Source organism: Aulonocara sp. 'chitande type north' Nkhata Bay, linkage group LG14, assembly GCF_057382095.1.
Source record: "Aulonocara sp. 'chitande type north' Nkhata Bay isolate Kocher_YH1m ecotype deep benthic linkage group LG14, A_spYH_male_GT1.1, whole genome shotgun sequence".
Taxonomy (NCBI): Eukaryota; Metazoa; Chordata; class Actinopteri; order Cichliformes; family Cichlidae; genus Aulonocara; species Aulonocara sp. 'chitande type north' Nkhata Bay.
The window spans coordinates 35,031,184-35,057,725 of NC_141357.1; the positions used below are offsets into that span (position 1 = coordinate 35,031,184).

The 26,542-nt window shown below is 40.8% G+C and overlaps 1 protein-coding gene across 2 annotated transcripts in view; it reads left to right on the forward strand.

Moving 5' to 3' along the window:
- The first annotated feature begins 1,299 nt into the window (after positions 1-1,299).
- Positions 1,300-26,542, forward strand: part of nova2 (NOVA alternative splicing regulator 2) — a 92,785-nt gene continuing 67,542 nt past the window's right edge. Inside the window, exons 1-3 of one of the 2 annotated variants that reach the window (XM_086262308.1) lie at positions 1,301-2,616; positions 5,251-5,319; positions 23,318-23,461. In XM_086262308.1, coding sequence (XP_086118434.1) covers positions 2,460-2,616; positions 5,251-5,319; positions 23,318-23,461 — 370 coding nt within the window. In that variant the 5' untranslated portion in view covers positions 1,301-2,459. Of the gene's footprint in view, positions 2,617-5,250; positions 5,320-23,317; positions 23,462-26,542 lie in introns of both variants that reach the window. The other variant, XM_086262309.1, reaches the window with a different exon arrangement.

The window sequence follows — 26,542 nt, forward strand, 5'->3', positions numbered from 1 at the left end:
AATTCTGCTTCCAGCGAATGTTGCCTCTGCTCCAAATATATAAATGTCCGTGTCGAGCTGAAACTGTGCTACAGTTCAGATGCTTGCTGCAGCTCATACAGTTAGGTGCCTGCAGCATCCAGGCCTTTTGTACCTCTGAGCAGTTCCTGCTATTTGTGGTGCGGAATCTGTTTCAGACTGCAGCTTGGGATCCATCTGCCTTGGATTTGCCACGTATTTCCAGAGCAGGAGTCTGGCTCACCGGTGTGCTTCTCACGTTGATGTGAAATAGTGTGAGTGGCTGCTCTGTGCGCGTATGCTCGTGCGTGTGAACAAGCAGGACAATGTCACCTTGACTACAATCTACAGGAGGCACCGAGGACGATCGGCATCTGTAGAGCTCTGGACGGAGAAGGAGAGCGGGGGTTGAAGATATTTACGTGTCTCTCTGAGTGTGTGTGTGAGAATTTGCCAAACGTGTGAGTGTGTGTGTGCGTGAGAGAGGGAGAAACAGTGAGGCGGGTATAGCTCTCTCACACAGCTCACAGTGCTGGAGGATCCCTCTTCAGACCCAGGCACAGCGACGCAGAGATGTCAGGCGCAGCACACACAGGTGGGTCATACAGAGCAGCTGAGGGGACAGGTGGGCCTAGCTCAGGTTATGTAATTCCTATGCTGTCAGCCATGTTTTTAATTATTATTATTGCATAAAATTGTTGCAAGACTGACAAAAATGTGAAAATAAGGGGGGAGGAGACTTCTTCTTCTTTTTTTTTTTAATACAAGTAGGCTGAACAGGCCTACAGTCTGGCCAGGGTCATCTGGATTGGTCCAAGCTCTCTGGACACAAAAATCTGGCAAACAATAACAAATATGAACAAAACAGTTTTTATAAAAACCCTTCTTATTCATGTCATTCCTTCTTAAGTAGAAAAAAAACACCCTTCATGCTCTTGCCAGTTGAATTCCACTCGCTGATTGAAATTTAAGGCAGAAATCAGCTGCAGGTTTCCACGTGTGTCCGAGGCGGCCTGCCTCGGCCTTTACAGACCTTCAAACAGCCGCAGCGGGACCTTCAAGCTCCCGTTCAGCCATAATTGCATTTGCCGCTGTAACGGAGTAAAAACCCGCCGCCGCCGCATCCTTCGCTCTCCGTCACGTGACTCCGCCGGCAGAACATATCCGAGTCCTTTCCGTTTTTCTGGACTAACGCAGCCTCCAGCTTCGGCCAATCGCGTCTCGGCGGAGGCGTCTCTCTCTCCCCCTCTCTCACTCCCTCTCTCAGTTTTTCGCTTTCTTTCGTGATGCTTTCAGTTTCTGTCGAAAATCAGTGATTCTGAGCTTCGCGCGCACTCAATTTTGTCGGTTTGCTTGAGCGCATTACGCATCGTTTCTCTTTGGCCTGTTTAGCTTCGGCTAAAGCGTTTGCTTGCTGTATTTCATTTAACCTCATTCGGTGCAACTAAATTTGAGTCTTGGATCACGAGATGGTGAAAAGTGTTGTAACACAGCGCGGCTGATTATTCATAATTAATATAAAAAGGTTTGTTTTTTTTAAATAACGTGCAGATTTTGCAAAGTGAGACATTTCTCCAGTGAAATGGGGAACTGAACAAAGTAAAAAGCAACAATTATTTTTGGTAAAACGTCGGAAATCCGAGGGTGCAGAAAACGAGAAAGGTATCACGAGGCCCTGTGACGTCAGCCGCTCCCCTGCGCTTCCTCCAGCAGCCAGTCAGCGAAGGGATGCTCTGAACGCAAGACTGCAGCATCTTCACCGAGAGAACGAGCAGGAAAAAACGTCTCTTTCTCTGTCTTCCTCCAGCTCCGAATCTCCGGACCCTTCTCACCCACCCGTCACCCCTGGGTGTCTTCGCGACTGGAGCCAGGAAAGGATAAGAAGAACGAAATTCTAATAGCCTAAGAATCGGATTTTTTTTCTATTATTGTTATAATTGCTTCACCGATCACCCTTTCCTTTCTTCTCTCTTCGGCTGATTTCGCCTCTTTGCGCTTTGCGTTGTGTTTTTGTTTTGTTTTGGTTATTGTTCCGTTTCGCTGGTTATTGCAGAGGAGCGCCACCATCCTGTACCGCCTGACATGAGTACTGGTTGCAGCGGAATGATACACATATCCTAGCCCGCTTATCTGAAGGTTGATGGAACTGTGACGCTCCACTGGCACGTTTTTAGTAGCCTAGAAGTCGCTCCATCTGCAGAGGTCTCCCGTTTTCTCCCTCTCTGAGCCGCTCCAGCGTTTCTTTCTTTCTGCCCCTGCGCAGCATCTCTCTGTACGCACGGCGCACCACGGAGAAACGCGCAGCTAACCTACCCCGTTCGTAGGAAACAGGCGTATTTTGCAATTCCTAAATCGCTTTTACCCTCTCCAAGGACTCATCTGCACGGCTACGCTGCGTAAAAAAACGGAAAGGGGGGATTTAAACGCAAACGCAGCCTAAGCATCCAAGAGCAAGCTCGAAAATGATGGCCGGCGGAGCAGTACAACAAAACGGCATTTTCTCAAATCCTCACCATCACAATCAACAACCACACATGGAGTCCGATCCCCCGGACTCACGTAAAAGACCCCTGGAGACCCCAACGGAAGCCAGCAGCACCAAACGTACAAACACGGGAGGTAAGAGCGGGGATGCGGGAGCTGTTCGGGTTTCGGTGAATGTTGCTTCGTCTTGAGGCAGGCAGAGAGAAAGGAGAGCAGGTTGATCTGATTCTTGATGTGCACCGTGGCGTGGTGGAAGGGCAAATTCACACATTTAGGGAAATAAAATAAAATGATACAGGGCAAATTTTAGGGAGACCGTCTTTTTTTTATTATTCGCTTCGTCATAAGCGACAGTCATTTTCCATCAGTATTAAAATAATCATGGGTCGCCGCATTTGATGGAAAGGAAACAATGAGAGGGACTTGGGGGTGGGGGGTGTTATTTGGAGGGAAGCCGTCGCTTCCCCTCTTGCACATCCTGGATGATTTAGCCTCTTTACATCAGCCGAATTGGGTGTTTTTATTGCGTCTTAAGATTTACGCGCAGCCACAGCGGCCATGCTGGAGCCAAAATGAGGATGTAAACAAGTGAAAGCCAGATCAGACTAGTGCGTGATCGCAGGGTCTCATCCCGTCGACGGATGACCTTGTGATAATCTCACACATCAGCCACCATCGCCGCTTTGTGTACAATTACACAAGCGGATAAACAAGCGGACTCATATTAACAGCAGCCCTGTGGCGAGCTAGGGAAAACAGGGGGAATCCAGAGCAGTTTAGAATGCGACAGTCTGTGTTAATGCAGTGTGTCAGGGAGAGGATATTTTTATCATTCATTGTTGTCCTGATTTTAATATTCTGCGGCTGGAAGGGAAAGCTGATTTCTTTTCCACTAATTTCTTCGATGAATGATTTCTTCATTATTCTCTGGTTTGATGAAATATGGATATGTCACCATGGTAATCACCATATTTGGTTTTTTGTTTACATGCTGTCATGCGCCAAGCATTCCCATCATTACAACCATCAGTAGCCTATCCTGGCCATGCACCCTATCATGGACATTTGGACATACAATACACCTTTAAATGTGCTATTTATACTCAGCAAAAAGATGATAAAGGTTTAGGAGACTTTTTAAAATGCTGCTGGAGATTCTGGGAGTGTGCTTAAATAGTTAGATTCTATAGGTTTTAATGGGACCTGATCTTTTAGTGCAGAGAGTTCAATCTGACTATGATTGTGAAGACTGAATATTTGTAATGCCAGTTAAACTGATTTGAAGACTATAGTTATATGCTTAAGGTTAAGATACCTAACGTGTTCTCTAATGTGGAGTTTGTTAGAGTTTAGTCCCAACTGTCATTCTCACCAGGGCCTTAAAGATTGCAAAACAGCATTTAAAATTTTAGCTTTAAACTCTGAAATGTCTTCAGTGTTAAACTGAATTCCCTGAACAAACAGAACAAAACAAAAAAACGCCCCAGGGAATGTAATTTTCATTGCAGGTAATTCTGCCCGTATATTAAAGAGGAACCTCCATCGTATTAGAGAGGGTGAGCATGACTGAGCTGTGATTGTTGGCCTAATTTCTCAGTCTTGATTTGAAATGGTCAGAAGATTTGGCTTCGCTCAGTTAGTGCAACTGTTATGGCTGCTGTAATACGATCTAAACATAAACTCTCGCAGATCCATAGGGCTTAAGTGCCCTGTTCCTTTTGGATGACAATGACAGGTGGCATAATGTGAAATTTGAAAACAAACTTGTGTTTAGTGCGAGCTAAGCGACAGACTCCTCTGGATTACTGAAATTCATGTTCTGGTAGATTTTTGCATGACTTGGCCCCGGTGAAAAAAAAATCAGGACGGCCATTTATAACAGATTCTTCAGGTCCCACCAGGAAACATGACAGCCATCCTCAGGAGTAATAATTAGACAGCGAGCGAGGAGAGTCCGACTGAGGAGGTGTGAGCTGCAGGTTCGCCAGCAGTGTTTAACTCCAGATCGATGCAGCACTCAGAGCACTAAAGGCTCCTCCTCACTGTATGTAAAAAGCCCAGGCGGCCCCTCTGGGGACTTTCTTCCTGCCTGCGTAACACTCAGGCCGCTTGTCTATTTAGACAAATGAAAAGGTTGGAACGATGATGATGATGATGATGATGAGACAGCTAAACAGACTCAGGCAGAGGGGACGGCTGCAGTGCTGCCAGGTCAGCCAGCAACATCAGGCCGATGATCCGATAGCATTTGGTTGAAAATGAACAAGTAGCTCCTACACACACACACACACACACACACACACACACACACATGCAAAACTACAGCAACAAAGAGGAATCAGAGCTTGGTTGTGGGTCTATTGTGACAAATTTTGCACTGACAGTAAACTCTACTCTGTTCTGAAAATGCATTTTTGTTTGAATTTTAATCAGAGTATTTGGTCTTGGTGATTTAAAGCTAGAATTCTCTGGATAACAGCGTTGAGCCTAACCTAGATTTTTACTTGGATTGAGATACGCAAAGTGTTTGTATGCCTGACTCTTGATGGAGAGAAAACATTCACCATGTAACGGCTGATTTTAGCCAAGCAGAAGCTATATTTTTTCACAGAGAACATGCTTTTGTATTTGATATTTTTAAGCTGCACCCACGCTGCAGTTGTAAATTTAGAAATCAAAGTGGTGCTAAGAGATCATAATAATGGTTGTTTTTATGTATGATTAGTTTACACCACACACTCCCCACCCCTGTGCTTCCTCTCTCTGTAGTGGCCTTCCTGCAGCCCCTATTTGAAACTGAAGGCATTGTATTCCCTCACCAAGAAACTGAGACTCATGGTAAGAGAGACTTTGATTTTGATCTTCTACCTGTTTTATAATCTTTACTGTGAAATTCTGATTCACAACACAGACTTAATGTGCAAAATCCTGGAGTAAAGAAAAGATATAGGGCCTTTAATGAGGTGATCTGACTGCTGCAGGGCCTGATATTTAAATAGGATTTAAAGCAACATTTAACACCCTCATATCCTGCTCATGATTCAGGATAATGCATGCTGATGTTTTTTATATTGTATGTTACCAGTTCCATAACATTCATTGTCATGCTTTTTATACAAATCCAGTGTTTCTTTTGTCATGATACTCAACATTGCTGCTCAGATGATGACCTTTGACCTCATGCTAGCCATGCCATCAAAGCATTTGGGTTTACGACCGCTGATGTATTGTTGAAATGTTCATTCACTGTTCACTGTGGTTAAATTGTGCTGCAGCGTGCACCGTGCAGCTGCTGCTGGGTAAGAGATGCATAACAGGAAGACTGAAGCTTTATTGAGTAGACCTAAAAAAGAAGGAAAAAAACTTTTTAAATCAAAGAAATTTATCTTTATCAGAGTTTTAAAATATTTTGAAGTCTTTTTTTTCCTCCAACAGCTGCAACTTATAAATATGTCCAGATGCAGATTTTAATGCCAGGGCATTTCCATTCGTATCAATCAGATCTGCTGCGTTCATTAGAAGCGAGAGAATGCGTTCGGGTCAAAAATGATGAGAAAAGATGGACCTGGATTTTTCCAGTGTCCAGGGTTTATCCAAATATCTGTGTGTGCGTGTTTGTGTGTGAGAGGGAGTGAAGAAAAAGGCAAGCGACAGGAAGAAGGAGCTGGTCTGCTGTCAGACTGTAGATAGGACAACATGGGACAGCTATAGCCCTGCAGGTCATAAATCACAGCTATGCCTTATAAAAAAGCTGAAGGTCTTAAAGACGGAAAGATCAATGAGGACCTGCAGTCGCTGCTGTTCACAAGCTCCCACCCCCACCACGGCTTTAATCCACCAGCCCGAGCCCATTCTTATCTCTGCGCCTCCCGCTCCCCTCACTGCGTCCAGCAGGGTTCTTCTAGATATTAAAGAATCTCAGAGTTCCCTTTTATCGTGTACATATATGATCAGAGACGTTTAATGAGCTCATTCATGCTTAATCCGGTTTCCTATGTTTAAATAGATTATTTACAAAGACGGGCTTGATCATGATGAATTCAAAGGATAAATATCCTCCAGTAGTTTCATGATTTATACATTTGGTGCCACTCAGGGTTCAATATTTTAATGTGTTAATGTGCTTTGGTCTTTTCCTATCATTTAATTGTATGTGTATATATATATATATATATATATATATATATATATATATATATATATATATATATATATATATATATATATATATATATATATATATATATATATATATATATATATACACATAGCTATGTGTGATGTACAGCTTTACATTTAATTTTTTCAGCTTAGCTTTAAAAGAAGTATACTGTTATTAATTTGAAGTATTTGTGTTATGTGCAGTGAACTGTAGCCACTTGAAAATAGATCCATAACTCACTAAAAAGCTTTTTATAACCAGTGCTTCATGTAGAGAATGTTTTTTGCATTATAATATTTTATCAAAGCGTCCTGGAAGTTCCATGTTTTTCATTCACTTTAATCCAAGTAAGATGTAGCATCCAGCACCATAGGTTAAAGCACCGGATTGATTTGTTTGGGCAAATGCAAAGAACCAGTACATACAAATACCCAGAAACAGCCTTTCAGTCTAAAAGAAATTACTGTGATTCAGTCCACTGAAAACAAATGCAGCTTTCAGGGGAAAAACCTGCTTGTATAAGCCATTAAGAAGCCTTACGTAAGCACCAACCAAATAAACTGGAGTGGGTTTTTTTGTTTTGTTTTTTTGATTTTCATGTAGGTGATCAGGAAACCAACATGTGACTGTGTGGGAGGTGTGCAGGTTTATCAGCTTGGATAACTTTGCTGACCTTGGTGTACAGAGATTCTCAGTTCTTTAATTATAAGCCTTTAATGTTTTTTTTTCTTCTTTCCCCTCTTTTTTCCCTCCTTGTCTTCTCTGCTGCCTTTAAGATATAATACATTCATTTAGTAAATGGATGGACTGGCAAGCAAGTGCTGGGAAGAAGAAGGAGGGGCTTGAAATGCCCTTGCCAAGTGACATTAGGGGACTAGACTAGCAGTACACTCAAAGCTTTCCGTGTGTGTGTGTGTTATATGTTCGACTTCGGGTACAAAAAGCAAAGATGAAGTTTAACGAAAAAGATGAGGTGGTGTGTAAATGATATGTGGCGCTGCATGCACACACTTACAGTAGCAGACCCAGAGTCAGACTGTGACTTGAGCCTTGACTATGTGAGACAAGGCCTTTGATGGTATTGATCTGAGTGTTTTCTGTTGCTCCTGGAGCTGAGCTGTGCATCCTTTTTTGGGCCATCCATACAAAGGAGGACAGTCTTCCTCACATTGATCGTCCGTCTGGTCGAGGAGGAAGAAACCCCGACACCACCCGGACCGAGTTTCACTCTTAAATTCAGCTAAAACTGCTTCAGTCTGAGCCAGATTGAAGAAAATAAGCTCATATCTTAAATTAAATATCAACACGTTACAACTGTTGATGCTATCTTACAAAATATGCACGGTTGTATTTTTTCCTGCCGTTAAACTCAAGCTGATATTTTTGGTAAATATAACGACTGATAGCGCTCCCGCTCGTCCTTTAGCGCGAGAATCAGAACACAGCGTTCTCCTCTGCGACACGCCTGTTTTGTTCACTCGTAAGCGTTCCTCGCCCGCTCCCTTTCCTCTCTCCTAGGTTCATTCGTTCCATCTTCCTCTCCTCTTCATCCATACTAATCATGCTCTATTCAGACCATCATGACTCCACTCTCCTCCTCCTCCTGTCCTCCTTCACCCTCGTCCTCCCATCATTTCATCCCCCACCCGCTCATCAATTGCTGGGTGCTATTGACGACGCTCACTCGGCAACTGTTTCCGAGGCTGTCAATCGATTTGGAGCCGCCATCGACTTGAATCTGCCACCGGTAGCTGCAGTTCTCCTTCTCCTCTATTCTCTCCTCTTCTTCTTCTTCTTCTTTTTTTTAAGCCACTGCGTCAAAAAAAAAAAAAAGCAAAGAAGCCATTGTACAGGGTGGGGTGAAGGCACTGAGAGGTGCTAATGTTCCCACAAAGGGAAGCATGTGATTGGTTTAGCGAGACATCGGTCACAGCTAGCTGGTCGCTGATAGGTGAGGAGAGCTGAGCGGCGATAAATATGGATGAGGGAGCGATGAAAGGGCCGATGTAAGGAGGACAACTGGAAGGGCCCCCCTGCTCTGAAATAGCCTCGGTCTATGAACAATACACACCACTTTTCACACACACTCTGAAGAGAGAGAAAGCAGGCGGCTTCGGCTATCTTTGTTAGCGTCGCCGCCGTGTCTGCTTCGATTTCTACGCAGACGCCCTGATCACAGCACATATGGAGGCAGTATGCAGGCATTTGATTGGTTCTCCCCAAATCGCTATTCAAACTGAAATTCTGCCGCACGATGTTTGTCTTATCTCAGATAAGCTCTTTCAGGCACGTGATAAATCGGTGGAGGAACCCATTCTCTTTCTATAATTATTTGCCTCCTGCAGGTGTTGCTCTAACGCAGGCGTCTTTTAAGTTTTATAATTTTGTAATTTATTCTCATTTTTGTTGCGAAATTGTTTGCATGTAACCCGAGCCCCTCCGGCATCATTTTTAAATTGAGATGTTGCTTCTCTGCAAACTTCTACGCGGTTGCTGGCACAAAAACAAATGAGAGTATCTGCATGCTGCTGGCGTTTGAATCGTCTCGATGCCTTTAGGGATGTTCGTGTGCGATTTTTTGGATATTGACTTCAAACTTTAGATGTAAAAACTTTATGAGACATTAATATGTTCTAAAGCAAGCAATTAAAAAAATGAATGCTCCTTCTGTGCTGCGGAGGTGTCAGCTAAAATGAAGGACGCAGATGCTGGAGTGAAATTAAAGAAAAGGTGAAGCAGAGACATTTCCTCCTGCTCGCCTTCCTCTGTGAGTTCTCTGTGTTTATGAGCGACGATGGCTATCTCTCAGAATGAAGACAGCTGGTCAGAGCCTCACTGCTGGAGTGCTTTACGTCTGTGTGTGTGTGTGTGTGTGTCTGTCTGTGTGTGTGTGTGTGAATGCTTCTTTCCAACAAAAGAGAAGAGGACTGGAGGGGTTGTGTTAGACAAAGCCTGCCCCCCTTAACTGTCCCTGCTTAGAGGAGATGAATATTTTCCAAGTCCCCAGAGCTGTGAACCTCCATACCAGAGCCCCCCTTTCCCTCATCCAAGGCTGTGTTCACACTGCTACACTTAAGATGTTTCCCCCTCATGTGGGTTTCATATTTACATTTGACCCATATTATTTTCTAAAGACAGATTGGGGTATTTGGTACTGATATCTGTCATTATCGTTGGATTTTCAGAAGTTCCCCTAGATATTTAATCTCGTCAGAGTGGAAAAAATATCTAAAGGGGGATTGAGGCCATTGTTGTACTGGAAAATTAGTTGCTGGAATCCAGATTAACCCCTATTTTTATGCTTGACTTAATTCTGATTAAACCCTTCACATAAAGGTATATCAAAAAGTTGTGGCTCCTAAATTATAGACATATTTTAACCATTGAAATAAGTGCCAGAAAATGCTTTTTTTTTTTAAGTGAGTGTTTAGTGAACCTCCAGATGAAATTAAAAACAAAATAAATGTGACTTTTAATTTGTATCAAATTTGCAACATTCAGTTTATTCCATTACAAATGTTGTGTGATTTATTTATTTTTTTTAGGGAGGAAAAAATCAAACTGATGACGCAGAAATGTCAAAAACTCACAAAAACTAATGTATGAAATATGACACACTTAAATAATCTAATTTACATTTGATCTTTTTAATGTTTAAATCCAAGAATTGGTTAAGGAATTAACATTTTCAATTTACTTTTTAAAATCTACTAATACTGATAAATAGAAATTCAGGTTTCTGAAACTGAATTACAGCAAAGCAAAAACATCAAAACGTGTTGAAAATGATTGAGAGAAAATATTTTTCTTTTAAATAAATGAACATTGATCCTACAGTTGAAGACTATAACAGATACATCTATATACTTGAAATATTTCTATTGTTTTCGTGTTGGTTATATCAGAAAACCTCGCTTAAGAGACATTTTACTGACAAATGTCATTCAACAGTGTAACATTCATAACTGTGATTCTTCAGATAGAGTATACTCCAATCATGTCATTTCTGTAACAACAAACCTCTTAATTCTGAATCATAACAGGCACTAGTGTGCATTTTCTGAATTTCCAAAGCCTTTGGTCAGGAGCTCTCTACATACTTCCAAAAAATCAGGTTTTTGCATAATATTCATAGCAGAATATGACCAAGTATCAGGGGAGTAGAGCACAAGTGCCAGAAGAAAAGAGCTACCAAACACTTACAAAATAATGAAATGACTGGACATGTAATTTACAAACTAAAACTTCAGTTAAGTGGTGACTTTAAGTGTGCTTGTTTGAGTGAAGCGTTTGAGGAAAAGTAACAGAATACGAGAAAGGCTTTGTGATCTTCAACCTTCCTACCCTGCCTGTGCAGGCCTGTGGACACCAGATCCTGGGATTTGAGCCCCCAATCCCTCAGCATGGAGAGCCTATTCTGGGCCTGGCGGGTCTGCAGGGGCCTTAGCAACAGATTGGACTGTTTACTCATCCAGATATGCCATGGTGATGAAGGATTTATTATTTATACATGTTGAGATTGGCCTTTCTTGACCTGCAGAGCATATGCAGAGATTTTGCACAATTTAATCAGCCCTAGTTTTTCTGTGGCCGCTCGTGCCTAAACATATCTTTTTAAAAAAACAAAAAACATGGTACTATTATAGAAATGGACACTGGAGTACAGCCGTGTAGTTCGGCCACATGTAACCTTAGTGTCAGGCCTGCTGGTTCCTTTAATGATGACAAACTTTAGGGGTGTCGTGGGTTATCCACATTTTTATTATATCACACAGTCACACAGAAAAAAGATGCAAGTCTTTCATCAAAAAATCCTTTTGGCTCGTAAAAGAAAGTGTGTGTACTTCCTGTGTGTGTTGTAACTAAACTGCAGAGTGAAAACAAAGACCCTCATCACAGCAACCAGTAGGGAACCCTGTAGTTACTCAGCTGCACATCTACACAAACACACACACACAGACACACACTCACCATTACCTACTTTGTTCTTTAGTAGCCAGTGGTTTAAAGTTTTAATCCCTCCATTTTCTAGCCCAAATGATTTAATTTCCTTTTTAAAACTGTGTGTGTTTGTGGTTTGTGGTTTGTGTTGAGGGAATCCTGTGGGTTCATGAGCACTGGAAGCTTGCAAGTTTACATCATCTGGGGGAAAAAAACTAAGTACACAATAAAGCAGAAATACTAAACTAATAATACAAAAGATTAAACGGATTATTAGCTGCCATTTTAAGGCGTGTTTTTAACTCCTTCCTATTCAGCTGTTGTGTTATGTACAGTTTGCATAACACAACAGCTGAACGGGAATGAGTTATCAGTGTGAATCAGGGCATCGGAGGAAAAATACGCACATGAGAGTTTACACTTTTGTAAAAATAACTTTAAGGTCTTCGTAGCCTTACATAAACTAAGTGGATCTCTGCGGCTGTGGGGTTAGAGGTATCTGTGGGGGGGAAAAGAAATTGTTTTAAATGGCTTACTCTGTCTAAAGCTGAAATGACGCTCTCCTGTTTTGATTGTATATCTCTGTAAAGGAAGCATGACTGGTAGATATTTAATCTTCCGCGGCCAGTATTTGCCATATCAGCCCATTATAGAAATGCTGGATTGTAAGTAAGCAAACTGAGCAGCAACTGAGCAGCAACTGAGCATGTGCTCATTTATACAAACTGCTCTGTTCAGTCAAACTGTGGCTACTTGTATCAGTTAATAAGTCAACTCTAACTAAAATGTCATGTGACTTAATGACAGTCCACTTAGAACACCATAAAAATGGTGGAGACTAGGGGTGGGCGATATAAACGATATACGATAGGAACGATATAAATTTGGCCAACGATAGAGATTTTGACTATACCGCTCTACGGCGATAGCGCATGTTGATGATGTCATCAAGCTGCGCCTGTTTTGGTTGAAAGCATCGCAGCAGCTACAACCGATCATCATCTGCAAATTATGCCGACAGTCATAGCAAAGAGATGAAGCACTTTTGGGGAAAGCCAAAAACTGCGCTTCCGTAACATTGATTCATTAATGTTGAATTCTCTCGCAGCTGCTCTATTCCCATGTTGTTGCAGTATATTAATAACTAACCTCGTATTGTGGATGAATAATCTCAGTTGTTCTCCTGACTGAAGTTTGGCCCGTGTATAGCATCCTGCTATGCGATTGCATTTGACCCTGACCACCAGAATCCCTCACGTTCACTTTTATCGAGTGGAAAAAAAGTTGACGTTCATCCTCCAGCTTCACTGTGCTAAAGTTATGCTAACATAGCTGTGTCGCTAGTTTTTGGTCAAGGAAGATGGATCTTTTAACGTCGCAGTGTGGAATGCGAAAACGGAGGCTTTGAAAACAATGACGCATTTTAGTCATATGATGCAGTCATGTGACCAATTCAACTAAGATGGCCGACGGCATTGTACAGCAGTTGTTTTCTTTGCTCTCAATTTTGACAGCCTTATTAAAGATTAATATTAGTTTGTAAATGCTCCAGATAGCTCCAGATAGAAGACATTTTGCCGCGACATTTCAAGGAGCCGGAAAGTAAATAAACGGCAGACGGAAATGATGCAAGTCAAATCATCTTACGTTTCACGCATGCACAGCACAGGAACGTAGCGTTTTCAATGGGGAAGAAAATGATTGAAAAAGATAGTGTGGACATGGAGCGTTTTTAGACGAAAATGCTAATTTCAAATTTATCTGGATTAGTGTAGACGTAGCCTGAGATGACTATTTCTTACCCACAACCCCCCATCATGGCAGATGATTGCCCCTCCCTGGTTCACCTGGAGATTTCTTCTTGTCAAAAGGAAGTTTTTCCTTCCCACTGTCGCCAAGTGCTTGCTCACAGAGCGGCGTCTAATGTTGGGATTCTCTGTGCATTATTTTATGGTCTTGATCTTACACTATGAAGCTCCTTGAGGTGACTGATGTTGTGATTTGGTGCAATATAAATAAAATTGAATTAAATTCAATTGAAATATCAGGGATTGTGTCTTATTTACGTCATGAAAATCCAAGAGTGAAAAGAACTGTGTGAAACTGAGCATTTGGTCATGTTTTATGTGAACCACCAACATACTTTTATCATAAGAAAAGCATACAAGATATCCTGTAAGAGTAAGCATTAAATAATGACTCACTAAATTGTAGAAATGGAAATTAAGGCATACATTACGAGGGATTTTATTGATACCTATACCGAAAAGGATTCTGCTCAAAGTCCCAATTTGTTACTAATTCCCTTTGTGACCACTGAACATTTTTGTTATGAAAAAAAAAGAAAGATTGATAGAATTTATTTTCAGATTTAAAGCTGTATTATTAACTGAACTGCAGGTAAAGAAAAAGTGTAATAAAAATACTTGCATGTGGTTCTGGTGCCAAAGCGTCACTGCCATGACTTTGAAGTCATTGTTGCGCAATGTGTAACAGAGTAAGTTGATGAATTGAATTGCCGAGTACTGAGACATACGGTTTTGATGGAGTTTTGCAACCTGGAGCTGATTCTCAACCAGAACAAGTTCTTGACTCGCGCTCCTATTCGCTGTCTTGCTCATGATTGTTGTTGACAAATGAGAAACAGGAGCACTGAGTGAAATGTTCACCTTCCCCAAATTCAGACCTCTGCACACCTGGGCAGCTGCCGCATAACACTGCTGTTTGACTGCCAAACTCAAGCTGTGTTCAAATAAAGTTTAAACTTATAAACGTCTTGTTTAATCGCTTGCAGCTCTCCCTCGATGACATTAAGGTCGTTACGGTATCCTGAAGTGCAGCCTTTTAGGAACGCCACAGAACACCCCCCGCCGTACTTTCTGATAGATAAAACAGTAAGAACTAATCAGTAACAATCACCACTGCTGTAATTACGGTGTTTATCTTGTTCTTATTTGGACTGAAAGTTTACATGCTCATTATGTTGTCAGCATGAAAGAGGCGCTGCACATGAAGGGGGCCGGGACTCTGTATCTCTGATGATTCTTTATTTCAAAAATTGCACAAAATAGTAGCAGAGAACAATGAGTCTGACATCATGCCGAGACATCGGGTTTTTAAAGCATCCCGACGCTGCCGTGAGTCGCCATTAACCTCAGCAGGTGACTCTGGTTTGATTGGCGTGTTTTTTGGCCTGACTCTGCCATGTAACGCTCCTTTAGCATCATCAGCAAACCCAGTGAGATTTTAGTGATTTCTAGAAAACCAAACATTTTTCTTTTAGCATTTCTGTTACCTTTTTTTCCGGCGAATAAACAAAACACCCACTAGTAGTGTTTTACCACCGCTTTTTAATTCACTGAGCTTTGAGAGGTTGTAACGCGTGAGCATTGCGTGACCTCTGCTGGAGTATGAGGTCGACACCGGTAGGTCAGATATGGCCAGGAGAGCCTCCAGCTGCTTGTTATGGTTGAGTAGATGAGTACACAGGATTTTCACCTGTATCTTTGGGATGCAGAGTGACACTGAAGCCAGTGTTGTACTATTGTACTGTACTAAGACTATAACCAAACTGATCTCTGTGGGCAGGGTCACGCAATGGTGGGGAAAACACCAGTACCATGAGATAACTAAATAAATAGTGTGATTTGTTTTGAATCAGGGTTATCGTGCATTTGTGGTTTGCTTTTAGTTTTTACCAGGGAATTATATTTAAACTGTCAAAACGATTTTGTGAAGTCTCGTATGAAAGAGCTTCGTAAGTGCGTACTGAGTCAAAACATCACATCCTTAAGTACAGAGCAGAGTTTAGAGACTAATGTGTCTCGGATGTGGAAGGTTCTCTTTATGCCGTGCATTAAGAGCTACGGCTTTGAAAGGCTGAAAGAAAGACAGCGAAAGATGCACAGCTTCTCAAGTTTTTGTCGATGTTTATGTGCTTTAAAAAAGCAGGTAAAACTTGAGGAATGTTCCTAAAACTTTTCCTGTAAACTGTGGTGCAGCGTGGGAGGAGGAGGCAGGTAGCTCTGCACAGATTTCAAGCTTCTTTTTTCATGTCTAGAAGTTCATATTTTTGAAAATTTAGTAACAGCAGTTGTCAAACCTGATAAAAGATTTTTCCAGAAGTGCGATCCAATCCGTGTTATATAACCCTGTTTACCAATCAACACCAGCTCTGCAGTTCTTTTAATGATACAGCTGAGTTCAACAATATGTCATCAACTTAGTGGGCAGGTTTTGTAAACATGTGCATTGGGTTTATATTTTTTAAAAACAGATTGCTAGTGTGGAAAGCTGCCATTTAGTAGATATAAAACATATCTGTGTGATAATAAATGATGATGACAGTCTAATTTTTATTTTTTTGTTGGCGATCTTGTTCTATGCATATATAAATAATTTTTTTCTAACTCTTGCCATGGTAACAGGTACAAGTGTTACCTGCAACAGATACAAATGATGAACGTGAGTCACTCTTATTACGTCCTCTTATACGTGATGAGTCACGTTGCCAAGGTGTGTAGGCTTGTTTATGGGACGTCGGAAACGATCTGTTTGCGGAGGAGGTGATTCTGAGTGTGTGCTTCTGTCTGCTTTGTGATCCTTTGTTGTTTGTGTGTGTAAGGCGTTGTGTGTGCGTGTGTGTGTGTGTGTGTGTGTATTTACCAATTCCCCTGCCTTATTAATACGAGCTGGTTATAATTAGCCAGGCTCTATCTAAAGCAGGTCAGTTCAAGGCTTCGTAGTCAAAGTGGGTCACTGCAGCACGGAGAGGAGAGGGGAGGACTGGGATTGTGAAAGAGGCAAGCTGAGAAGATACAGGAGGAAGGAAATGATGAGGGGAAGAAGGAAAAGAAAAGATCACTGGAGGGGAGGAGGGATAAACAAAAAAGCGAAGAGGAGGAACCGAAAGACAGTTTTAGGACACGACCATGTGACATTTTCTCGAGCTGAAGATGGCGAGAATAAATGTTACATCATTGTTGTTGCTATTTGCAGCTAATTACTGATACGCAGCTTGCATGAGATTCTCAAGATACGGTTGTTACTAAAAGGAAAATATTAAGACAGACAAGACAAAGTTATGCGACAAGCTCATGTTTGAAATTTGTGTTATGAAACATCTTTCTGTTGTAAGAATCCTGTGGTGAAGCACGTAGTCTGATTAAAAATAGGGAATGTAAGTTTAAAAGGAAACATTTGGGCTGATATGTAGATTATTTTAATGTATTAATATTTAAAAAATAAATATTTTTTTATGGATATATGAACATATAATCTACATATGCCACCATGAATGCAACATTTGACTCTGATCAGCGAAAATGCTTCTGTTCCACATGTGCTGCAGACAGTGCAATGAGTGCTGCAGTAATAAAGCCACTTTCACTGGCAGAAGATGCTGAACATAAATTACCGCAAGCATGTTTTTCTAAAACTCCTTAAATGTACAACTACAGTATGACTCTGTTCAGTTAATGTGCAGAAATCAGAAGGTTGCAGAAGAAGTTAGTGTTACGGAGATTAATTATTACTGTTTCATTAGCTGGTTCGGGTCTGACCTTTCAACCAAACAGTACTAAACTATAGCCAGACCCACTTTTTTTGGTTTGTTTGCCGTGTTAAACCTGACCTATTTAGATTTATAACTGATCAGGTAATTTTGTGTGAGGTAGCTCTGCTTCTAATAAATATTTCTAAAACTTTAAGAGCTTAGGAGATGCAAGAACGTAAAGGAGAGATGGTACAAGCAGATTATATACAGATAAATGTAAAGTAGGACAGTACAAGCTAAAGAGACTGATATAGAAGTGAGGATGATTAGTGAGAGATAGGTAGACCATTACTAGCAGGTGTCTTCGTGTTGGACTTTAGTAACCAGTGGTTCTGAGTAGAAGATCCTTTAATAAACACCAAAAATGTTGCCTTGCTAATGCACAACATGGAATTCAGATGGCACAGGATTTCAAATGAAGAGGTGAAACCTCATTCATCTTATTTATTTGGTTGTTAGTAACCAAACCCAAAAGTGGGTAAACTGAGGTAAGGTTGGTTTTGCTCTCCTCTGGATCCATGTGTGAGCTGTCTGCAGTTTGTATTTCATCACCAGCAGAGCTGAGGAAGGGCAGGGGAGTTTCAGGTTTCCTGTCTGTGTGCTCATGCTTTGACTTGGCTGAACACAGAGATGAGAACAGAGCCCACCCAGTAACACTACAATCATTTTGCAAACTCACATGGGTTGAAGCACAGGACAAATGATTGAAAAAACCAAAACCAAACAAAGAGATAACATTTTTAGTATCAAAGAAAGAACACCCACTCTGGAAAAAATAGTAACTGCAAAACTTTAGGGGAACTTTAGGGTGTCAAGTACCGTAATTGTCGGGCTATAAGCCGCTACTTTTTGCACAAGCTTTGAACCCTGCGGCTTTTAGTCAGGTGCGGCTTTTCTATGGATTTTCCATGATTTTTGTGATATCGTAAGACGATTTGTTTTGTTTGTTCCGCTGTTGTACGGCACTACGTTGCCTGGCCGAAGGATCGGGGTTCAAGAGTGGTATGTTAGTCACATGTCCGTCCGCCAGGCAACGTAGTGCCGTACGAAGTAGCGCGAAAAACAAACTTCAAAGTAGCGCTACGCATTCAGCGGGAGGCGTGGATGACGAGCGGCGATAAACTTGCGAAAAGCAAGTTATGCCCAACTCCACCGGTGGATTCTGACAGCGTGGAAAAGTGCGAAAACATCCACGATCACCAACGGATTTTGAAGGGCTGGACTGCTGCATGATGGAGAGGAGGACACCGCCACGGCCCTTCTGAGGGTGTTCGACTCTGACACTGACAACGAGGATTTCTTTGGTTTTGAAAGTGACAACGAAGGAGAGAAGCGGAGAGTGGATGACGAAGCCATCCTGAGCCTGTTCGTTTCCGACATTGGAGAAGAGGACTTTGGTGGTTTTAGAGCGCAGGAAGAAGAGAAAGATGGTGAATGACTGACTTTTCTTCTTGTTAAAGCCGTGTCACTGCACCTGAGCCTAAAAGGTAGTCCGAATCTATTTTCCTGGTGTGCTGTAGGTTACTGTATGTACTACATGTGCAAATATGTACCCATAACTTGTTTTTCAAAATATTAATAAAAGGGGTGTGTCTCCAAACAGCCATCTCTTTCCTGACAATTCCCTTTGTGCATATTCTCTTACATATGATAAGTCAACATTGAAACACCTGCGGCTTTTAGTCAGGTGCGGCTAATGTATGTACAAAACAGGATTTTCCCCTGATTTTAGCTTGTGCGGCTAATATTCAGGTGCGCTTTGTAGTCCGGGAAATACGGTAATCGTTTCTCACTGTTTAACAAAAACAGCAAAGGATTAATTGTAAATCAGGCTCTTAGAAATTTCTGGTAATTAAAATTAATGAATGTATGATGTGACAGATTTACATAAAAATTCAGTAAAGCATCTTAAAGTATTGTGACATTTTGGTGGATACAGCACAACACAGAACGCTGTTAAAATGTTGAATGCTGCGTTTCCATAACCGTGTGTGTGGAAGGAGGACGGCAGCAAAGCTGATGTTTCATCATAACTCATGAGAAACTGCGTTCATGGAGACGATATGCAGATGCATCCTAGAATAATATATCACTCAGAGATTACTAAACACTAAAATAACAGTATGCTGTCAGCTTGTATTCTATACAGCGCTGTACTGTATTTTCTTATAGTAAGAAACCATTCTTCGTTGTTAGAGTAAGCACACTTTTATTAATTAACTTGACAGGGAATTTTCTCACTCCTGATCTCAGCTTCACCTCATTCACAGTGTATGTTTTTTGACTACATCAGTGTTAACACATAGTCAAATTTGCTGTCTTTACAGTGAAGAATTAAATTACAGAGTAGTCTGCAAATGGATCAGAGCTGCATTTATTCCACATTTATGTAGTATCGAGTTATAGTAATTACCATTATGCCAAAGCCAACATATAAATCATAATTCTTTTCTGAATTATTTCTGACTTGAGACTTACTAACACAGAGTGCCTGAAAAAGTCAGTCGTTTGTTATAATTAGACCAATTTATCTGTCTTTTTAAATGTCACTGAGCCGGGCCCAGCCGCTCAGAGTTGTGAATATTTCCACCCCTGCTGTTTGACCTAAGTGTGTCCAGCTTGTGCATCCAGCACAGTTGAGAGGAGAAGTCTAATGTAATTGTCCAAAGTAAGTGAAAACACGTGTGGATGAAACATGGGTGTTAAAATCATTAGTTTGAGATTATATAACCTCACCTGAAATCTTAAAGGAAAGTTTGAGTCAAAACCAGAATCCATCTGGTGCGATTAGTATTCCTATCGCTTTCTTGATGTGATTTTTATTGCACCTGTTTAGAGAACGGAAACTTCTTTGCTGTTTTTGCTGTGCAGACTCTTGAAACCTCAGCAAACTTGCAGTGTGTTTCTCCTCAACGACCGCACTTAATCAAACTGAGCAGGGACCTGATCAGCCATATAAACTGCAAACACCTGTGGGGGTCTGCAGGGCACTTTACTAATTACATTTATTTATAGTTAGGTGTCGCAAACGCCTCCTTTCCACTGCTGTTTTGTGTTACAGGGATTTCGTAGGAATTAGAACTATTAAAAGGCACTTCATTTGAGTCAGCGTGACTGCATGGAATAAATCTTCCGTCCAGATAGCTCTCATCTTTATGCCTCATAGTCAGAGCAGGCATTGTAATGTTTTATATGCATGTCCGTGTTTGTACTTCGGCGTCTCCACTTGTGGATGAAAGACAAAGTAAAGTGCAGTTACAAGGTGCCGTGCCCTTGTGAGAAAGTGCGCCCCTAACAGTAATCCTATTTTAATCTGTCTCTGGAGGATATCTGTCCTGGATTACCAAATATGAAGAATGCTGCTAGGGAGGGAGCACAGACACACTGAATGAGGTAATTTAAAGAGAGAGATGATAGAACAGTTGCTATGGATTCGCAGTCTCATAAAATCGATATTAAAGACTGAAAAAATAGGATTATATAATCTGGTGAGTGTATTGCTCCTAAATCTAGAACTCTTGGCTTAAATCATCGGCAATTTTATTTATTTTGGTGATACAATCAGTTTATAATTACTGACAGTTATTCCTAAGAGTCATTGATTTATTGAGTTGGTTTGACATGTCACATGAAACCAAAAATACCTTTATTCCTACTGGAGGCAGCTGGGACGAGCTTTGAGATGATTGATGGTACTCCAATAACAAACATGCGAATATAAATTTATTTGTTTTCTAAAAGCTTCCAAAAACTCTCTGAACAGTTTAGATTAGCACTTTTATATTTTAGAACTAGGAAACATTACTGTGTAAAAATGTACAAAACCAAAGGGAACAAAGAGGTTCTCTTCACAGAATAACTGTGTTGCATTCAGCTTTTATTAAATAGGCACAGTGCAGATAGTACGGAGAGACCAAAAAGAAAGCTGGGGAATGACATTTGGTTTGTATCCAGTTAAGAAAGAAGCCAGGGACTCCCTACTGATGCTATTCATACCCATGTGGTATGTTTCCTAACCTCTAAGCCAACTGATGTCCCTGAGCAAGTTCTCACACTCTGAGACATGACTCAGAAAGATGCGTTTAATTATATTTGTTTATATATGTTTTTGGAAGCATGTTCAGTGTTACTGTACAAAAATGACATTAATGTCCTAACAGGAAAGAATAAGGAAACAAGTATGAGAATATGCTGTGATCTGCAGCTCTTTAATATGACGTATCTTCATTAAGTAGCTATTAAAGATAATTTATATGACAGTATTATTTTTTATATATATAAATCTGTTTTTGCTGCCCAAAATGTTGAAAAATATATTTAAAAAGACAAATTGTGATTTAAGAATTTTGCTGGATCTTAATTCTTTTGAGGGCTAATATTTTCTGCTATTTAACACAAATCTCTTGTCTCTACACAAAGCAATAAAGAATCAAGTGTGAGGTAGTGCTACTCTTTAGTTGACCTACAGCATGTAGATACTACTGAAAAGCAAAGGCCCGTGTTTCGCAGAGGAGCAATGGCTTGCTCTTGCTTTTTCTCTCTCATTTCATTGTCAAAGAAGCTGCAGGCTGCATGGAAAAGGTTGAAGGTTCAGGTCAACGTGTCAGTGAACGTATCCCTGCTCTGAATGAACACAAATCGATTAAGGTGTGCTTTGACCTTTTGGTTTATTCCCTTTCTCCTTTACTTTGTGATTTTTCACAAACCCAAAACATTAACTTGAAAATGTCAGACCTTATTAAGTCAATTCAACACACCTGGAGCTGAGGTTGTTTTCGATTCACATGCAAATATAACATTTCTGTGACAACAGACCGCCACTGTGGAGGCTTTGGGTGAAGTACATTTTGGTTTCGTGCCTCGCTTTCTTTCAATAAATTGCACAGAGCCGAACGTGTTCGTGTATGCTCACCTAGATGTTAAAATCCAGTTGCACTCTTGACTAATGATGGTGCTTATCAAATATTTATTAAAGAGCCAGAAATTATTAGTGGATGCTGTTTCTCAGAGTTGCTCTGCAGATTTGATCTGTTAAAAGGAAACAGTGCCTCTCAAGAAACAATCATTTATCATCATTATTGGCACATTTAGCCAGATGTTAAGTGTTAGAGGCAGCCATTCGGCTTACAGAAGGTTAGATCAACATGCCGATGTTTTTAAATAAATTACATGTCAAATATAAAAACACGGGGGGAGGAGCCAAGGCAAAGATATTAAAACTAGGAATAACTATGTGTAGAACTCTAACAGTTTATGAATGATTATTTCCATTAATCAGTGAAGAAAATAAAGATGAAAGAGACGACATCTTCTTTTCATATCCACGGTTCACACTGTATCCCTTGAAGCAGGTGCAGCTCAGTGTAAGCAGGGGAAAATTTATAAATAATATCTGGATCTGCGCTGGCCCGCTTTGTGTTTGTTTACGTGAGCTTATTTGCACATGTTAATCAGCGCATTTGTGTGACTGTCATGGCAGCCATGTGGTGCTATGCATCCACAGGGCTGCCCATCGTTTGAATCTGTTTAGCTTGAATAACAAAACCGACGTGCAGCGTATTCCACGGCTCTCCCCTCTCCTCGTGCCAAGAGGGTGACGAGGACCAGATTCCTCGGGCCCAACGCTGAAATTAGATCAGACCAATCTGGGGAGAGTGTTTAGAGGCTCGTGCAATCGGACAAACAGAGAATGGGGAGAGATAACACTGGCACGGACTCATCAGATTATAGAAATAATTAGTTGTCATGGATAACAGTCATCATTTGATGTGATTGGGTGGATTTATGCAGCTTTGGGAGCCTTGGATGGTCGCTTAGGAAGGAGCTGAGGAGGAAAGATGAAAGACAAAGAATTCTGCTTTGGCGTAGCGATGCGGCACCAGCTCGCATCTGTTCTGTCAGACTGTGATTACTGACAAACACTTTCCTTCCACTTCACAGTTTACACAAGTGATGCACTGATTGTGAAATCCTGGGCACATAACGATGTCTGAAGTAACGATTTGGCCTGCAAGAAAAATATACAATCAAAAGGCACGCATGAGGGCAAAGGTTTAAAAAGGCTAAATGCATACTGTAGCTTTTTGTAATGTTCTTCTTTTACAGCTTTGTATTAAAACAACATGAGCTGCAGTAGCTGTCTCTGACTTTTCTTTCCTGTTTCCTGTTTCCTGCTGCAGAGGAAGGCGAGTACTTCCTGAAGGTTTTGATTCCCAGCTATGCGGCGGGTTCAATCATCGGGAAGGGAGGTCAGACCATCGTCCAGCTCCAGAAAGAAACTGGCGCCACCATCAAACTGTCCAAATCCAAAGACTTCTACCCCGGTAAGACACCACGACCTCTGCTATATACGGATGAATGATGGAGGAAAATAAAGGAAAATGTCATCAATAAGAATTTACATGATGGGAAAACTTCAAAGTAAATCATCTGAAATAATGACACAAAATATACCACTGTTTGCAGGATTGTCTGAAATGAACTTTTGAGGGGACTTACCTTAAGTTTATTTTTAAACCGGCAGACAAGCATTCGTTTACAGCTTACATTTTATTTTTCTGTTTAAGGTATCGTATTTATTTTCAGTGCAGTTCACTGAGATATAACTCAGAGAAAAAAACCCCTTTGTTAATATGCTGGTCAATGAATAAATATGTATGTATATATATATATATATATATATATATATATATATATATATATATATATATATATTAGGGGTGCAACGATACTCGTATCGATATTGAACCGTTCGATACAGTGCTTTCGGTTCGGTACGCATATGTATCGAACAATACAAAATTTTAAATTTATTTTATTAACTTTTCTTCTGACGATGCTGTCTGTGTTGAGAGCTCAGTGGATCTGCGTTCGACTACTCCGCCTAGGCTGCACTGTCGAGCGCAGATCCACTGAGCGCAGCGCAAGCTAGCAAGACAGAAGCTAAGCTCGTTGCAACATGGCAAATTGAACCTCCCCCACCCTCATTCAGATCTGGCCTTTGGAACTATTTTGGTTTTCATGTGAAGTATGACCCTGAAGGTAAGCGCGTCATGGACAAAAGTAAAACAGTATGTCGGATGTGCCACGCAATGCTCAATTACATGGGTGGGAACTACTGCGTTAGCGCAGTTTGCTCGTTAACGTGTTGACGCCGTCCAGCCCCATGCACGGGGCGATCCGCGGTAGCTCGTTAACGGAGATTTGCCGTGTTGTGGCGTTAACGTCATTTCAGATTAACGCTGACAGCACTAGTGGGAACACAACGAATATGACTGCACATTTACGCCGACATCATCCTAGTGCAAAGACAAGTGGAAGCAGACAAAAACAACAAGCACGCATGCTACAAACTTTAGCCGAGTCATTTAGACAGCCGTTAGCACAGGATTCTCCTTATGGGGACCTGATATGTTTAATATGCTGCTGAGAATATAGCCCAGAAGAAGCGTATAGTATAGCTTTTATTTTGGAAAGAGTCATTTCTCTGTAATAAACTCTCTTTTCCAAAGATGAGTGATTCCTCGATCAGATAGATTTATTTATTTGTTATTATTTTGTTGTTTCAGGAACATTAAATTTAAAAACTGTACGTTTGACACCAAAGTATTGAACCGAACCGAACCGTGAATTTTGTGTATCGTTGCAACCCTACTATATATATATATATATATATATATATATATATATATATATATTTTTTTTTTTTTTTTAAAGGTGGATAGATAAAGATAAAGATACATATATATAGATATAAAAAGAAAAAGAAAAAGAAAAGATCATGGTTAAAATGTATTCAAATGTTTATGTTTAGTATGTTTCGTAGCTATTTTTTCTTGAATTCTACTGGTTGGTTAAGCATTACAAGTGTGTGCTGTTATGCTTGAGAAGCGATTGATTAATGATACACAAATGGAGGCATGTAAACCAGAAAATGAAACATGGATGAATGGATGGATCTATTTACTCATCCATTTAGAAATGAAGTGTGTCTGACAGAATAGCTGGATAGTGTAGTGGTAAGGCTACACACCTTTGGAGGGGGAGTTGCAGGTTTGATTCCCTCCCGTTATCCAGTAAGGGCTGTTCTAAAACCAAGCCCTGGAATGGCGTGGCTACGCCTGCAGCGCAGACACACGCGTTTCACTATACTGTGTATGTGACAAAAGAAATTTGTATCTATTTAGATGCATCAGTAGAAAGTGTTGTGAACCATTAAGAAACCATTTTATTATCTTTAATGTTTTCATCATGTTTAAACACATACACGATATTTAAAGCTGAGTCTTTTTGCTTTGTGACATCTGAGCCATTGAAACTGACAGTCTCAATGTTGTGAAATAGATAATTCATAAAAAATGTCATTCTCCCTCATGTGTTAACAGATCTTGTCTGTGTTTTTAAGTCCTCAGGGACAGTGGGGCCTTGACTGGGTTTACTTTCCATCCCCCATCAACAACACACACAACGCACATGCACAAACGCACGCAAACGCGCACACAACCCACCAGAGATCAGGATTACAGGATCAGGGGTGAAATTGTATTTGTCTAAACTCTTAATGCTGCCCTGACGTGACATGTGGCCCGAGCAGTGAGGAGGAGGGGGAGGACGCTGCGATCTGTGTGCGCATGTGTGCGTGTCTATATGTTTGTGTGTCTGCCCGCTGTGAGGTGTTGTTGTTGTTTTGAGCTGGTGAAATCACAAAGTGGATTGCAGCATTCATGTTCTCCATACTAAATACTTGAACTGGGACACAAAATTATTGTATTACACAGAAGTAATAAGAAGAATGTACGAGATGATTAAGAGTTATGCTACTAGAACTTTGGCTGCGTTTTCGGGGAAAATGTTGGCTCAGTTAAACACAGAAAAATCCAGGGCGTCCCATCTAATGCTCTAAATTACTCAGCCAAGGCCACAAACGTTCTATAACCCCAAACAAGTCGTCAGAGCAGCCGAAATCCAATCATAAAACATTACTTGTGCTTTAGTTGCAAGATTGCATTGGTGAAAAACATTAAATGACATTAAGTGACAGTTAGAGGTTTACAAGTTGCACATTTTCAACATACATTTAGCTGATGATGATGAATATTCAGTGAAATATAACATGCATGTGTCTTTCTGTGGTTTCACTCCTTTGCTGCCTCCGCTTTGCATAACCTCAGAGCACGTGGAAAAACAGTGCTGGGTCAAAATTTAAGTGCTTTCATATGTGTCCGTTTGAGTTTTGAGTACCCAGTGGCAGGTTCGCAGGTATAAGAACGGATGAAATATATTTTTATGACCCAGATTTATTACGACAATGTATATTTATCTGCCTAAAATAATATTAACAGTCTGGGATCCTGGAAGAAGTAAAATTACAACTAATGATAAAATGTCCGTACAGTCAAGCAAGG